We start from the raw sequence: 15,458 nt of genomic DNA, 5'->3' as shown, positions 1-15,458 counted from the left end.
CCCTTTCTTATTAGGTCACGCCCATTTCCCTAAGGCCATGTCCCTTTGTCGGACAAGACAGAAAAGTGCCAAAAAAAAAGCCTTGATAAATGTGGCACATTTTATGAAAGGGTTTTGGTACAATATCACCAGAATTTTGGCGCAAGTGCGTTAATAAATCTCCCCCCCAATGTCTCTAATCTTACTTCCTCCCCAGGACACATATTTGGAACAATTACCTTGTTGAGAAACCAATTCAAAATTAAGAAGACTGCACCCCTGTTGTTGCTTTTCTAAAAATTGGATTCCCACTAAGAAAAAGACTGCCCCTATCTAAATAAAAGTCTTAAATAAAAGATTTGGCAAAAAGATTCATATTTTGTTGTATACTCTGACTTTTTTTTGCTTCAAAAAATCAGTTAAAAATGTATGGTAATAGAAAGCCTCATAGGATGTAGGGGATATAGCAGAAAACTTCTGAAAAGAAAGTGCATGTGTCCAAGTACATATTCACCTGAATACAAGCTGATAAACCTGAAATACTGTACAGTGTGATCATTGCTAAAAGGACAATTGGAATAAGCTTTAATGGGGAAGTAATGAAAAGGCTCTGCACACTTTATCATACATCTAAGTGCACTGTGATATTTGTATTTTCCCTAGGTCTGCTGTAAGTAGCCTACCCTATTCATCATCCTAATATTTTATGGTTCTAATGTTTATATGCAGTGGATGTAACACAATACATTCATGGAATAATAAGTTTCAAATTGGCAAAAATGTCTGTTTCAGTCTTGACAGATTCCGATGCATCCATAATGCTTCTGGAAGCTTCTGTCTTGTTGTGTATAATATTGAACCTTACCATTATGGCTTATACTGAATGATCATTATTCAGGTGTAACTGTTGATAAGAAATTGAGCTCCCATACATTCCGAGCTCCATTGATGTGCTCTCCTATGCTGCAGCTAAACTGTATTAACCTCATACATATCCTTTATAGTATAAGTATATTTTTTTATACACCACAGACATTTTCTATATATTTACTCTATAAATTCTATCTTTTTTTTTTTTCTTCATCTTTTCCCTTCTCTTCAGAATTTTTTCTGCATAATTTTGATATGCACGACAAAGTGAGCAACTCATGCCTGAAAGAGCAGGGAACTGAGCTTGTCTCTTAGAATTCCAAACATTGTTACAGACATTTGGCCAACTTCAAAGCCTTCATCCCACTGAGAATATATTCCCCTGCGCCTGCAATCACTGGCAATGGTTCTTCTTTTCCGCTGACAAAGCATTTTTGCCTTTTTTGTTGCTCTTTCTTTTATACACAGTAGCTGGTAATATTGTTTCCAATGATGGTCTGATATTATTAGACATAGCAGGGAATGGAGTGTCTATTTTTACATAAGCACTTGGATTATCTGTATGGTAATCACAGAACCAATTTTATTGTTGAACACTGTCCAGGCGCTTCAATGGATTCATGAGTGAGTAGAAAATGCAGCACAGGACTGCCGCATAATAAATAGGTGTATTTATCTGTAATAGTAATATACAATACCATAGTTCTTTATTGATCCCCTAGGAGAAAATTTGTTTGTACACAGAGTCCCAACAATTTTTACACACAGTTACAGTTGCATACATACACTATGAGAGACACGTTCTTACATGTTGCCAGTTCTTTTGTTGCATACAAACATATTAACAGGACATTGCGATACAGCACAATACAGATTAACATGACCACATTACACATGGGAAAATGATTCCGGTATGAAATACACTTGTGAAAATGACAAATAGACGCAGGCGAGACGGACATGCATAGGGGTTACTATAGTAGGGATGCTGGTGCGGCGCTAATGGTAATTGTGGTGAAACAGTGGTGTGTTGCTGTTGGTTTGACAGAAGAGACCCTGCCCTTAGCTCCAAATTTCATGTTCTCCGAAGATATCGCAAATGGCGCTCTTGGCTGCCAGGTTCTGGCACTCTATTGCTCCCAGTTGTGCAATATGGTGCTCCTACTGCTGATAAACCGCTTGATGGTGAAGGGTGATGCCAAGTTGGTGCCGCAGGACAGGAGGGGATTGCGGTAAAAGCCGGAGCCAATACACAGGCATCCACCTATAGCAGCACCATCTTGACTGCAAGTCCACAATATTTACGGTAGGTAGGCATTGGAGGACATAGGTAATGGTGATGACTTTGCTTTTCCAATAACATTTTGAAAGCATAAGATTGGTGAGTAGTAAATTTTAGTTAGACAAGTACCTACAAAAAGAGTTCCTTTGTTCACTTCTGGTTTCATTCTGGTAAAATTCAGTTTGTGTACTTAAGATTTACACTTGGGAAGATGCATGGGATACGACCAAAGTCAGAGAAGACCCATAGCCAGTAATTTATACACTCGGGACAAATTAGTTGCAACTAGCAGGTCACTTTCTATAAATACTTGACAAAGGCTCCTTGTGAGCTGAAACGTTGCACATGGAATAAAAGACACCCCGTCACTTTTTTTTATACCAATCCGGAGTGCTGCCAGTTTTTGAACTTTACTACTGAGGCTCTCGGGCCAGAGAGCATCTGGACTTTGCACCCACCAGCATTGCGGTGCTGCTCCGAACTTTCACACATTTCTATAGATACAGATATTATAAGATAGTGGAGTAAATTGTTGCATTTTTAAAATGTTAGTTTTTTTGCTTCTGTAATCTTTGTGTATCCGGCATTACAAGTTCACAAATATGAGTGGAGTAGCAGGGAGCCTGCATGACTGCCTCCCCATTTAGATTGGAGGACAATGTATGCCAAGTCTTATAAGTGGATATCCCATCTTTTTTAAAAAAAAAAAAACAATCCTTTACAATCTGACATGTCAAGCACAGATATTCCATGTTGCATTAGCAAAGTAGATGACATCTAGAGATGAGTAAATGCAGAACCTGGATCTTTTGGGGGGGGGGGGTCAAGGAAATTGCAGGAAAATGAAAACTTTGCATCTTAGAGGGGTATATAAGGGTATTTACCAATTTCCAGGGCACTTGGAGAAACATTGGTTTGGGCCAATTCAGACCCAAACTGACACTTTTGAAAAATCTTATGAAACTGCTATTAATTGAATCTTGGATGATTGGTTAATCTCTAATGACAATTTAATGGCATGCAAACAGAATATATGGACTAAATGCACAGGATTAAAGAGATGGTTCTACTACCATATTGATAATGGTTGTCTCAGTGCACAGACCATATACTTTACCTATATACTTTCTACTCATATCAATAATATACAACACCTGAGTAGATAGAGAATTGTAAGTTAAACATTGGCTTTAAGAGTACATTAGCCATTCTATCGGTAGACCACACAGAATGTTGTTATCCGATTGAACAGCTATAAGATAATTGTTAATAAACATTGTTTGTCTGAGGATAGATTTTGGAGATGACAAAAGGTTGAGAACATGGATTTGAGGTCTAGAAACTAAATATAAAATATAGTCTAGCTTTTATGAACATTGGTATGTTTTTCATGTCTTGTTTGAAAATTATTGGCAGCTGGAAAGCTGGGATAACATTGTCCAAATATCATATTTAATGACACCCTGGGTAACAGAATGAGTCTTCCTGATGGTACTATCCGCTATCTTATCTTCTAAAGTGGCTAATGTTTTCAATTTTGTGTGTTTCGCTTTGGATTATTCCTGGATTTACAGTGGTCTGTTTTCTTCCCACTTCAACAGTGTAGCTTAAATTTAATGTTTCTTTTTGTAGCCATACAACTTGAAGAAAAGACTCTTTGGTACAAAAGATGCTTTTTGTCAGTTATTGCACCTTTTAGTAGACAAACGTGTTATTTTCTTAGGGCATTTCATTACATAAGCTTTCAAGATAGGGATGTTAGAAAAAGTCAAGAATTTTTCTCTAGGCAGCAAGTAAATGAAATTCTTAAGATGATCGAGAGGATACTCTCTGCAGTTGTGTTCTGCTAAATGTATGTGTTAGCAAAAAAAAAAAAATGTGAAAGGAAATCTACTATCGGGAAAAAACTTTGTGAAGTAGTTCCGATGCAGAATGCCTAAGGCTGCAGCAGCTGCATCCCGTATTTTTCTTTAAACTTGGATGCAGCTGCTGGCAAAATAAACTTCAATAGCACAATATGCAAATAAGTTTCAAAAACTACTGGGGGCGTGTAGTAGCCTAAGAGCACTTCGGGAATGATGGCTACTCCACGCCCCTAGAAGCCCCTTCTTACCCGCCTCCCTGCTCGTCTTTAATTTAATTTTGCGTGTCTCCAGCTGTAAGAGAGCTCTGCGCAAGCGCAGTAGCTCCTCTTCCTGTTTCGGAGATGAATGGTTTCCCCAGCTGCAGATACGGCCAGCAGAAGACTGAGATACATAGCTACATAGATCAGGAGCAATGGACTCGTCTCAGGCACTGCAAAAGGAGCTACTGTGCTCGCTGACAGCTCTCTTACACTCAGAGACACGCAAAATTACACTAAAGACAAGCGGAAGGGGCTACTGGGGACATGGAGAAGACTTCGTCCCTAGACCACTCTTGGGCTACTACACTCCCCCAGTAGCCTTTGAAACTTATTTGCATATTATGCAAAGATTTCCTTTAACTCCATATCAACAGATTGTGGACAATTTTTCAAATTCATCTTCAATCTCAACTCATCTTGGTTAATATACTCATTGGAGGTTATTTATCATACACTGGCACATAGTGCCATAGTGTTCCTCTCCCCCTACCGCACCAGGTATATCTTAAGGCTCCAACCTTTTGATGTATCTGGCTGCACCAATAATACAATTCTGGGATGAATTGCGCTTTAACCTGAATAGGCACAGGCTATAGATAGAGTGCAGTTCCTACTCCGCCGCAGGGCACATTGTGCCAGGAATTTTTTTTTTCATATTGGGGATTGTCCACTACAAAAGTAGTGTGAAAACCCTGATAAATGACCCCCATTGTGACTAGATGATCAGACACATTTTCATATTTTTGACTTGTTCATTAAAGGAAGATGCCATCAGAATGTATACCATCAGTATTGCTTTTATATCTTGCAAGTTTATTGTATTGTACAGATATTGTGTAGGGGGCATCCATGGCTTATGGTTATATATTTATTATTCATGATCATGTATGTTTACTATATGTTGATGATTACATGCATTTTTACAGGATTTACTATGCATTTTCCACAAATATTGTCATGAGGAATTGTTGCATATTGTATAGGGGGGGGGTCGTGTGACCCTTATATGTTTGTATAAATAGCCCCTATATAGGCTCTTACAGGGCCAAAATGTTGCATTTGATGGAATAAAGGGACCCGCTTTTCTCTATTGACGCCTGTTGGAGTGCTGTTTTTTTTTTTATATTTTTTTTAGAGGACCCATAGCCCGTTTCGTAGACTTGCACCCACCAATTTGGATTTATGTTTGTGTTGCTTGGGCCCTCTCCTTGTGTATCTATCTATCTTGATAAATATTATTCTCTATCCCTTGTTCCTTTTCTTAACCCTAAAGTGGTGTTACAACATTTCCTAAACATAAATAATACAAAAAATACAAACTTGTCGCATATAACAACAAAGAAGTGCACTATGATGTGATAAGCTTCACATGGGAAAACAGAGAGTGATAACATTCCTAATATAGTGAAGGTTTCTTTCTCATCCTGCTCGACACCCTGAAAAGGCCTGCTCTACATATCACTGCTTCAGCTAGCAGTTGACTGACTTAAGTTTGGGTTTGGCTGAGCTCCTGATCCGGTTCTGATTCACGGGTCTTAAGTGTTTAAATGCTGCCAGCAAAGTCAATGTAGAGCACTGTGCAACACCATTTTTGGAAGGATCAAAATGTTGATCCTCACGAAAATGCCGGCACGCATGCGCCTGATCAATTTAGGTGCTGCCGGCGACTTTGCCAATGGCACTTAAACAGTTAATGCCTGCAGCATCGATCGGGGGCATTACATGCAGATGGGGTTGAGCTTAACCACTACCCGGACTTCAAATCCTTCAACGCCAAAGTTCAGTACGAGCTCAGCCCTACTAACCTACATGATTTTGTGAAGAAACCATCAAAGACATGGAAGCATCATAACTGGGCCAGTTGGTGTTCCTTTATTTTTATTTCTTAATTTAAATCTAGAATAGAGATAAAACCTCAAGAGGCAAATGATTATGATGACTCCACTGATCGTATACACTGGCTGAGATAAGATTATAGCATTTCTTATCATGTTGCCATTTTGAAAATTATTGTTGCTGCTTATAATGTACAACTATAACAAAGCTTTTAAGATTTTTTTTTTTTTTTGTGGTTATTGAAAAATGGTTCACAGTTAAAATTGATAACAGTTGATTTTTTCCTAAATGTCCACCATTGGAGAAGTTGCTGCACCAATGAGTTTACATTACTATTATGTAGTGGAAAATGCTACATATTTATTTCATCGAACAATATTGATCACGTACAACTCTCTTGACGCATAGATTTTAGTAAAACAGAAAAAAAAAGTGTTGCTCGTGAAATGTTGACTAGATTTTACTGGTAGTCAGCATCAGTATTCAATATCTGATCTCTGTTCTTCTTTCTAGGTATTGGATAACAAACAAGGTTCAGATCAAGAGACCCAGCACTGGCCTTCTGATGTACACACTGGCTACTCGGTTTTGTGATGAAATTCATCTTTACGGATTTTGGCCTTTCCCTAAAGATGTTTACGGAAACCTAGTAAAATATCACTATTACGATGAGCTGAAATACAAATATTTTTCTAATGCCGGGCCCCACAGGATGCCACTTGAGTTCAAGACATTGAATTTATTGCATAACAAAGGGGCACTAAAACTCACTACCGGAAAATGCGAACAGCAATAAGGTTTACAAAAATGCAATCGGTGAAGCATCTCAATCGAGATATTTTTTTGGATATGTTTAGAGCTGTGCTCTTTTTAGTGAAAGAGAAGACGTTTTAGATGACCTGCTCGCGGATGAGTTCCAGTGGATGTGTTAGTTGTAAGGTGCTATAACCAGTGTTCCTGGAAGATGCATGGATTGGAGTAAGTGCCACTGAGCTGAAAACTTGAATGTTCTACTAGCGTTTACAAGTCCTGAAAATACAATCACTTGAACTGGAAGAATGAAGATAAGTCTGTGCCTACACGGTGGAAGTGCAAGTGATATCCAATGGTTTTTAGAACTTAAAGCACCTAGTTTACATTCACGTCTCAATCAGAATTCATGTGGATTTGTTTAATGCTCTTAGACCCATCATTTTGATTGACCTTGTATAATAAATTTGTAATTTTTCTAAACCTTTTTGTAGAGTAGAAACAAAAAAAAAAAAAAGAATGTTGCAAAGTGAAAGAGATTGTTGTATGTAGACTCTTTAGCATGATCATGGAGATTGATGAAAACATATGATTTACTGCCTTTTGTAAAATTCAGAAGAAATGGGCAGGCAATGCGCATCTTATGGGAGGGACATGATCTGTAGAAGAGAATGTGATGACATTAGTAGCTACAATAGATGTTCCTTCTCTATGAGTCATACGCTACAGTACATGTGACATTATTGGCCATTTAGCTTAGTAAATAGTATTGGAGACATTTTGTTGGCTAGAGAATTGGCCTATCAATTTTGGCGATTTTGAGGAACCTATGACGGCAGATTGTGTATTTATGATCAGTCTTACCACTACCCCACAGAATGATGTATCCAGTGTTAGCAAGTGGTCCACATTACAGAGTTTTCTAGTTCTGTACGATATAGTGTTAAAAGACTTCTCGGAAATACAGAAGGAATGTACAGGGGTGAGCATGAGGCTGATCTAAAGTCAATAGTGCAGACTGATCCTCAGACCAGGCATGGTATTACTGTAGAGCAGCAAATGCATTTCTAGGTTTTGTGTAGGATTTCAGAATTTTGTTACCAAACATAGGTGCCCTTAATTTTGGTACCAAAGATTTCAGTGATTTTGTATAAATATTTGTGTTGTTTAATTTAACTTTTTGTTTTAAATGTAATGTACATTTAGTATTGCAAAGCTATGCTGCTGGAGATATATATAAATGACTTATGTTTTATTATATTCTATTTTAAATTTGTTTTTTGAACAATCACATTTTGTATGTTTATTTAAATGTCAATGAGAAGCAATTGTTGGTCTTATTTCCACATAGCATCACAGTTTTATATATTTTTACTTAAATTTCCTTTTAAAACCAGTTTAAATGTAAAACAAGAACACCAGATTTTCCTTCATTTTAATATGAGAAAAAAGTTCATTTTCAAACAGAACTTTACATTTAACATAAAATCTTAAGCAACTTCTGAAGATCTTTAATTGTGTTTTAATTATGTTATTTTATTAAAGGGTTTATGTGTTGGTATGATGTCAGTGGATTTTCATTAAAGGAAATCTCTGATAGTGTTGTTATATTTCTTATATAAGACCTACTTCATACACAAAAATATATACTTTTAAAATTTTGCCATTGAGCCAGAAGTGCCTCTCCTCCCCCACTGCCTGCGCTCTTGTTTAATCGAGATGAAAAGTTGGAAGCAGATGAGAAGTGACGCTGGCAGCAGGAGGCAGTGCCGAGGAAGCATTGGGTGTGGAAGAAGTGCTTTGGGGGACATGTAATAGCACTGGTGACGCTCCTCTTAGCAGTTGTGGCTCATCTGCATATTTTTAAATGTTTTTTGGACGAATGAGGCCTTGGATAAGAACTATAAAAACACTACCTGAATCAAGGTGCCCAGATCTAGCAGTGAGCGACAATAGTTTATCAAGTTTATTTTGATGGTAGATTTCCTTCAAGGATATGTTCACATGTAGCAAGTTTATTGCAGAAATTTCAAATCTCTGAAATATTTTGCAGCGTGGATGTCTATGATTCAGACATTTCTGTAACAAATCTGTTCTCCGTAATCTCATGGTAAGTGTTCTTGCTACTGAGCTTTCAGCACTGCCTGCTTGTTCCATGTCTCCTTTAGGAAGCTGTTGGCACTATTGGGTGTTAGCATTTAAAGCATTTAGTTTTCCACTAGTAAGAATATTTAGCAGTATAAGTACAAGACCCTAGTAGGGTCACCCATATTGTTCTTTCTTTTCTTTTTACTCTGTAGAAGCTGCTGGTTATGTGACACACATGTAACAGGTCTTGGGACTTTCTGTGATGTCCCAGGTAGGGAATACTTCCGACATCTCATGGTGTATTCACTACTGAGTGCCCCCTCTGAGATAACCACTCTCACGTCAGCGGTTGGAGGTGTGAGGATGTCCTTGGCACACCCCTCCAACCACCTACTTGTGGGTGTCATGGAGGGGCGTGTATACAGCAATGACTGCACGGCACAGGAAGTCACCAGTCCTGTTGCTGGCAGGTCACATGATCCGCAGCTGCTGTGGATTAAAGAGAAACTTTACTAGGGTACAATATGTTTGACCCTATTAGTGAATTGTTCTTGCCCTGGTAAAGTTTCTTATTAGTGGCCACGCCCTTTGAAGGAAAACTCTCCCATGCTATTATGTGGAAGCATACACCTGTTTATGAATAGAATCAACTTTTCAGATTTGTCCATTCCAAAGCAATCTTAACAATTTATTATATAATGCACATGCACAAGAAGATTAATTGTACATTGATCACCATTATCAAAGTGTACACAAAAGCCATTAACATGGTACAGTATAATAGCATTAAATATATCTATTATAATAATATAATAATAATAATAATAATAATAATAATACCACCAATCCATGTTATGAGAAAAGATAAAGACAAGAGTATCAGGCTCAGAAATAAAACAAGAAAGTTGCTATTTTAACTCTTTAAATATCGCTTGGCTATAGAACAGTGTTCTGATAAGGGTAACCCTAGCTTATGAATTTGGGCAATAGGCTGGCTGCACACGAACAGCGGCTCGTCGGAACCAAGACAACGCGCTAGGAGGTGTGACTGCATTGGCTACAGGGTCGTGGAGTTGCCTGTGTAGCGCAGCTACTACACCCCCCCCCCCCCCCTGTGGACACTGCACCTAATTTACATTAATGTACACTTAAAACTTTAGGTTTGGGGCTAGTATTAGCAAATTAAAGATTAGGTTAGAGGCAGGCAGGAGGTATCTGCCATCAGATCTACTTCTGAGATTCCTTGAGATAGATTTCCTTTAAGCTCCAGTGACTTACCACTCCCCTCACCTCTATAAAGAGCTGCTCTCTGTAATGCTAGTAACGTTCAGCAGAAATTTAGAGGGGATCCCCAAACTGATTATCTTTACAGCCATAAAACAAAGCCCATTGAGCCACAAGCAGTTGGCACGGTATCCATGTAGATGCCTATTACTGATGCCGTGATCCCCATTTACTTTCAATGGGAGTTGCCACCGCTTCCAACCACTACAGTCAACTACAGCCAACTGCTTCAGTGTTCCTTTGTTTTTAATCCACTGTGGTCTACCATTTATTATGTAGGAGCAGCCATACCAGATCTGTGTTGGCGTACAGTATATGTTTAATAAAATCTTTAGCGCATAAGGATTTCATCAGTTCTATTTTAAATTTTTGCAGAATGAAATATTATTTTTGTCATGAAATAAACCATGCCTGCCCAGCAAATTTTCTTTTATAGGAAATAGATATTGTACATTGATGTGTTTCCAGACTGTTGAGTAGTGAAGTGGATGAATGGAAGCCATAGAAATTTGTTATCATTTGCTCGGGATGGAAAAAAATCACTTCCGCCTTTTCTTGGCTCTTGGTTAGGATTGTTATAAGAGATTGAATTTGGCTCAAAATCACAACCTAGGTCCAAAACTTAAAAAGGTTGTGAAGTATTTATAAAAAGATTTTCCTTTTACACCAGAAAACACTCATGTCCATGCATTGCTTATAGTATTAAAGCTCAGACTTATTCACTTGCCTAGGGATGAGCTGAAATACTAGTTCAAACACTGGACAATAGGGAGCCTCTCCCGGTAGACAACAAAGTCTATTTTTTGTAATCCTCGAAAGTTCCTCTTAGACCGGTTGCCCACAAGTGAGTTGCTCAGAAAGTTGCTCTGAATGCTTGTAGGATTTCCTGGAATGAACCACGTGTTACTGGACTGAACTCTTCTAGCGCCCAGGGCCAGTTTCTAGGGCCGAACTCCCTCATAGGCAACTGGCCTAAAGAAACACATCAGTCACAGCAAATTGATTGAATAATGTATGATCTAGGGCCTGAAGGGAGGAGCAGGACTCATTTTCATTGTATTGTATTGTATTGTATTTTTAGAACCTTGCTAGAACATAGTCACGCTCCTCCCTTCAGGCCTTGCACACAGTATAGTTCAATGAACATGTGGCATCTACCACCAGAGTGAAGGATTGTAAACCAAGCACACTTACATACTGGTGTGTGTCCCCTCTGGCAGGATCTGTTTTTGTTTTAGCTTCTTATGACCTGTTTTTTTTTTATAAAAAGAGGGGCTCTGGGCTCTATAGGTGTAAATGGAGCCTGGAGCTCCTCAGGCTCATTTGTATAATTTTCAAGCCTTTTTTTTCTGAAAACAAGGGCATAGGAATCTTAAAGAAGAGCAGAAGATCTTGCCAGAGGGGAGACACACCAGTATGTAAGTGTGCTTGGTTTACAATCCTTCATCCTGGTGGTAGATTTCCTTTCAGTGGCCTATTGGAGTTTGATATTCTTAAGGATTGCGATTTCTGATCATAAGTGTCTTCTATGATAATGTTTGCTGATTCTAAGGACCAACATAATTATTATTCACAGTAGGTGGAGATTGTTGCTTATATTTCCTTATTAGAGGTTAAGGACCAGTTCAAATCTCTGTTAGGTCTTCATTTATTTGTTTCAGTTACTGTGTAACAAGAGGTGAGGAATAAAAGATCAAACACCCACAAGTTCCTTTATTTTGTAGATAAGCACTTTATTTTAGGATTTTACAAGCGGTATATACCTAAAAATGCATTCTTAGTACTTCATCAGTCCAGACTGTCACTCCTCAGGCCTCATTCACTCCAGGCCTGCTTCTGACACAAATATTTTCAGTCAGGAGACACTTGCGACTTGTGATCTTTTTTCATGTTCATAAGATGATTCACTTGAGGCCAATTCTAGACATGGGTACACTCATGCATCTACTGTAGCCCCTGCACTGTATTCTACACCAACTAATAATGTCTCTTCACAGGCCAAAACTGTCCCTGCCGATCAGAGGTGAACACAAATCTCTTACTGGTCTGTTACTGCTCCTAATGCCTGGATGATGAACTACAATATATGCTCTATCTATATTATATATAACTGAGATGTGAACTGACCCTACAGGATATCAGGGTTATTATTTTATAATAGTATCCGGTGTCCAGCTAGCTATATATAAATATATATTTATTACCAATGCCTGTATAATGAAATTCCTAATCAATAGGATTCAATTGAACTCAATTGAAATACGGGCTGGGTGTTTACCACAATTCACAGCCCAACCAAGGTTTGCATAAAGTCAACTCACAGCATCATAGATATATTATACTGTGAGCTTCACAAGGGCCACAGCTATAAGGTACAGCACTCATCAAGGACACGGAGTAGCCCACCGCCTCATGTAATACTATTAATATTTTGGTTGGCCTAGCAAATTTGGCTTGGTTATGGTTATCTATGGTCCTTAGAATGTGCACAACCAGCAATACTCCCCTTTTTTTCAATTTTCTCAAAATTATTAGCCATCTCAGTTCTAATTTTCCATCCATAGAAGCACCTTACAAATGACCTTCAAATATAGAGAAGTCTCTGATTCTAAAAATAAGTTTGCTTTTTGTTCATAATAATATGTGAACAATCGCCTTACTGCAGCTCTGTATTTTCTCACATCTACAGTGTAGTGTCGTAGATTTACCAAACTGTATCACGCTCCTCTTACATAATTAACATTTCATGCACGTGGCTGGTTCTTATGTACATTCATAAATAGTTTTTCATATGGCATTACCAAAACATACTATCTGCATGGAAATTCAGTACCTATAACATTAAGAATCTTGTCCTGTAGTATTAAAAAGATTGCAAAAATACGAAATAAGATAAGATTTCCTGTTTTCCAAAAACAGTTTATTCTGAGGCTACCCTGCAATACCTGGCATAGCCCGCAGAGGGGAATGGGATTGTTTTTGTACCAAATGGCAGACCCTTTTTTTTTTTTTTTTTTACATAATACATAATTAATAAAATAGTAAAATATATGTGACAGATAACTCCTATTATACAGAAAGATATCCAGATTCTATAAAATATTCTTAAAATGTGACCTTCAGGCATAAAATGCAGAATTTATAAAGTGGAAATCTTGCTCATAACTGAGAATCCAGCAATAAGAACTAGAAAATAACCCAAAATGATCTGTACCTGTAAATTCTTAGGTATATTGGTAACTTTGCCCACCCCAGCTGGTTTGTATTACATATATTCCTCTGCTACAGGAATATTAGATTTTGACTAGATGTTGAGATTTTCTATATGTGAACAATGCTGTTTGCACATGACTGGACTGTAATAAGAATGTACTGTAGATATGATAAATGTTGGGTGGAAAGTGATGGTTATCTTTAAATTGATGTGGAGATGTTTCATTATTTGCTTTAATTTCTGAGCTTTTTTATTTTTTTGTTTTATCTTTCACCAAAGCACAGTTTTCATTGTTGATATAATCTCAGATTACTGTAGAAATATTACATAAATAATGTATTCTCTTTTACAGATTAAGGGGTTTTCTATGTTTGAGATATTAATCATCTGTCCACAGTGGAAGTCTGGTGTTAAATGAAAAGCAACTGGGCTGCAGTTACTGGTACTGGCCACTACACAGAGAACGGAGCTAGATTTCTAGCACCAATCTTTCAGTTTATTCTAAAAATGGAGGGTGAATCAGCTGATGGTGTTGATCCCATGTGTCGGAGATCTGTTAGTAATAATCTATAGCATAGATAGGTCATGAATGTCTCAAATCGGCAAAACCCTTTTAAGATTACGGTTTGTCAATGTTAAAGGGGTTGTCCACTTTACCTCATGTGTGTGCAGGATATTAGGAATTTTATAGATTTTAGCAAAGAATACGTTTTTTGAGGATGTTTTGGCTTTTCTTTGTGCCACATAAGTTCCTTCTTCTCCATTGCAACACATTTCCGGCTTCTTCTTTGCTATTCTTCTCTCTCCTCTTAATCCATTGAAAGAAGTGACATTTATTAGATATGTCAGAGGCTTATAGCAAATGATTCCTGCTGACCTGTCCCTTACAAACAAAAGACTTTCCCAGCATTTTGCATCTTTCTTTATATCTATCCTGTAGTACAAACAACAAAGTAATTCCCAGCAAGTGGAGACTATAAGGATAAGACTATTGGGAGCAATGTTAATGGTTTTATGCTCAAAATTGTGCAGCCACCAACCACGCTTTGACCACTTGCTGCTCTCCCGACTGTTTGGTCCGTCAAACAATTTCCTTGCCTTTAGGACATACAAATCTCTTATTTTATTCCTTGGGACATCTTATCCAGTTGACTTGAATGGAGTTAAAGGGGTATTCCCATCTGGGCATTTACATTTAATTAAATTCATTTGCAATATGTAAACATTTCTTCAATTGGATGTTATTAAAAAAAATGATCCTGTGTGAAGATAATTTCTCATAAATGTAGTTATTCTGTCCCTTAGAAACGAGATGGCTTCCTCGGATACGACCACGTCATACTCTGGCAGCAGTGGCCAGACTTGCGCTATAGAGCCCTGCCGGACCACCAGGATTCAGCAATCATTACCACAGGACGGCTGTGCGACATGTAGTAACTCCCGGACATTCTATATACAATAACCTTTTGTTTCTTTGTGCACTCAATCTATCAGACGTGGCCGTATCCGATGAAGCTATCTCGTTTCTAAGGGACAACATGGTTACATTTATGAGAAATTATCTTCACACAGGAACATTTTTTTTAATAACATCTAATTGAAGAAATGTTTATATATGGCAGATTAATGAAACTGAATTTAAGTGCCCAGATGAGAATACCCCTTTAAATTATGATGTACGGGCAGAATGGGTTCTGTCATCTAAGACTTTTATGAAATACATAGAACATCAACTGCTTTCTGCTTTTCATTATGCATTGAGCTTTCGGTTCTCTCTATTGGAGACTTTGTGTGTTTTTGAAAGTGCTGACTTTGGCCACGTATAGAGATTGTGGTGCCTGGCAATCGGGGAAGTTCTCCCAACATGTGAGAATTCCAGAGGTCTATTTTGTGGCTCATACCATAAATTCTTTGAATGGAATGACTCCATATTTATCAAAGTGTCTGATGTTGAATGCTAAATCTGTAATGTACAAAACTTTACACCTCCTATTGATTTCGTTTAGGCTAGAAAAAATGTGTCAACATTG

The 15,458-nt window shown here is 37.9% G+C and overlaps 1 protein-coding gene across 2 annotated transcripts in view; it reads left to right on the top strand.

Moving 5' to 3' along the window:
* ST8SIA4 (ST8 alpha-N-acetyl-neuraminide alpha-2,8-sialyltransferase 4) overlaps positions 1–8,198 on the top strand; it is a 97,135-nt gene extending 88,937 nt beyond the window's left edge. The window contains exon 5 of one of the 2 annotated variants that reach the window (XM_072140049.1): positions 6,606–8,198. In XM_072140049.1, coding sequence (XP_071996150.1) covers positions 6,606–6,888 — 283 coding nt within the window. In that variant the 3' untranslated portion in view covers positions 6,889–8,198. The remainder of the gene's footprint in view (positions 1–6,605) is intronic. The other variant, XM_072140039.1, reaches the window with a different exon arrangement.
* Positions 8,199–15,458: the final 7,260 nt, after the last annotated feature.

Source organism: Engystomops pustulosus, chromosome 1 (assembly GCF_040894005.1).
Source record: "Engystomops pustulosus chromosome 1, aEngPut4.maternal, whole genome shotgun sequence".
NCBI lineage: Eukaryota > Metazoa > Chordata > Amphibia > Anura > Leptodactylidae > Engystomops > Engystomops pustulosus.
The sequence above is the reverse complement of the archived record's forward strand: the minus strand, read 5'-3'. Positions and strand labels throughout refer to the sequence as shown.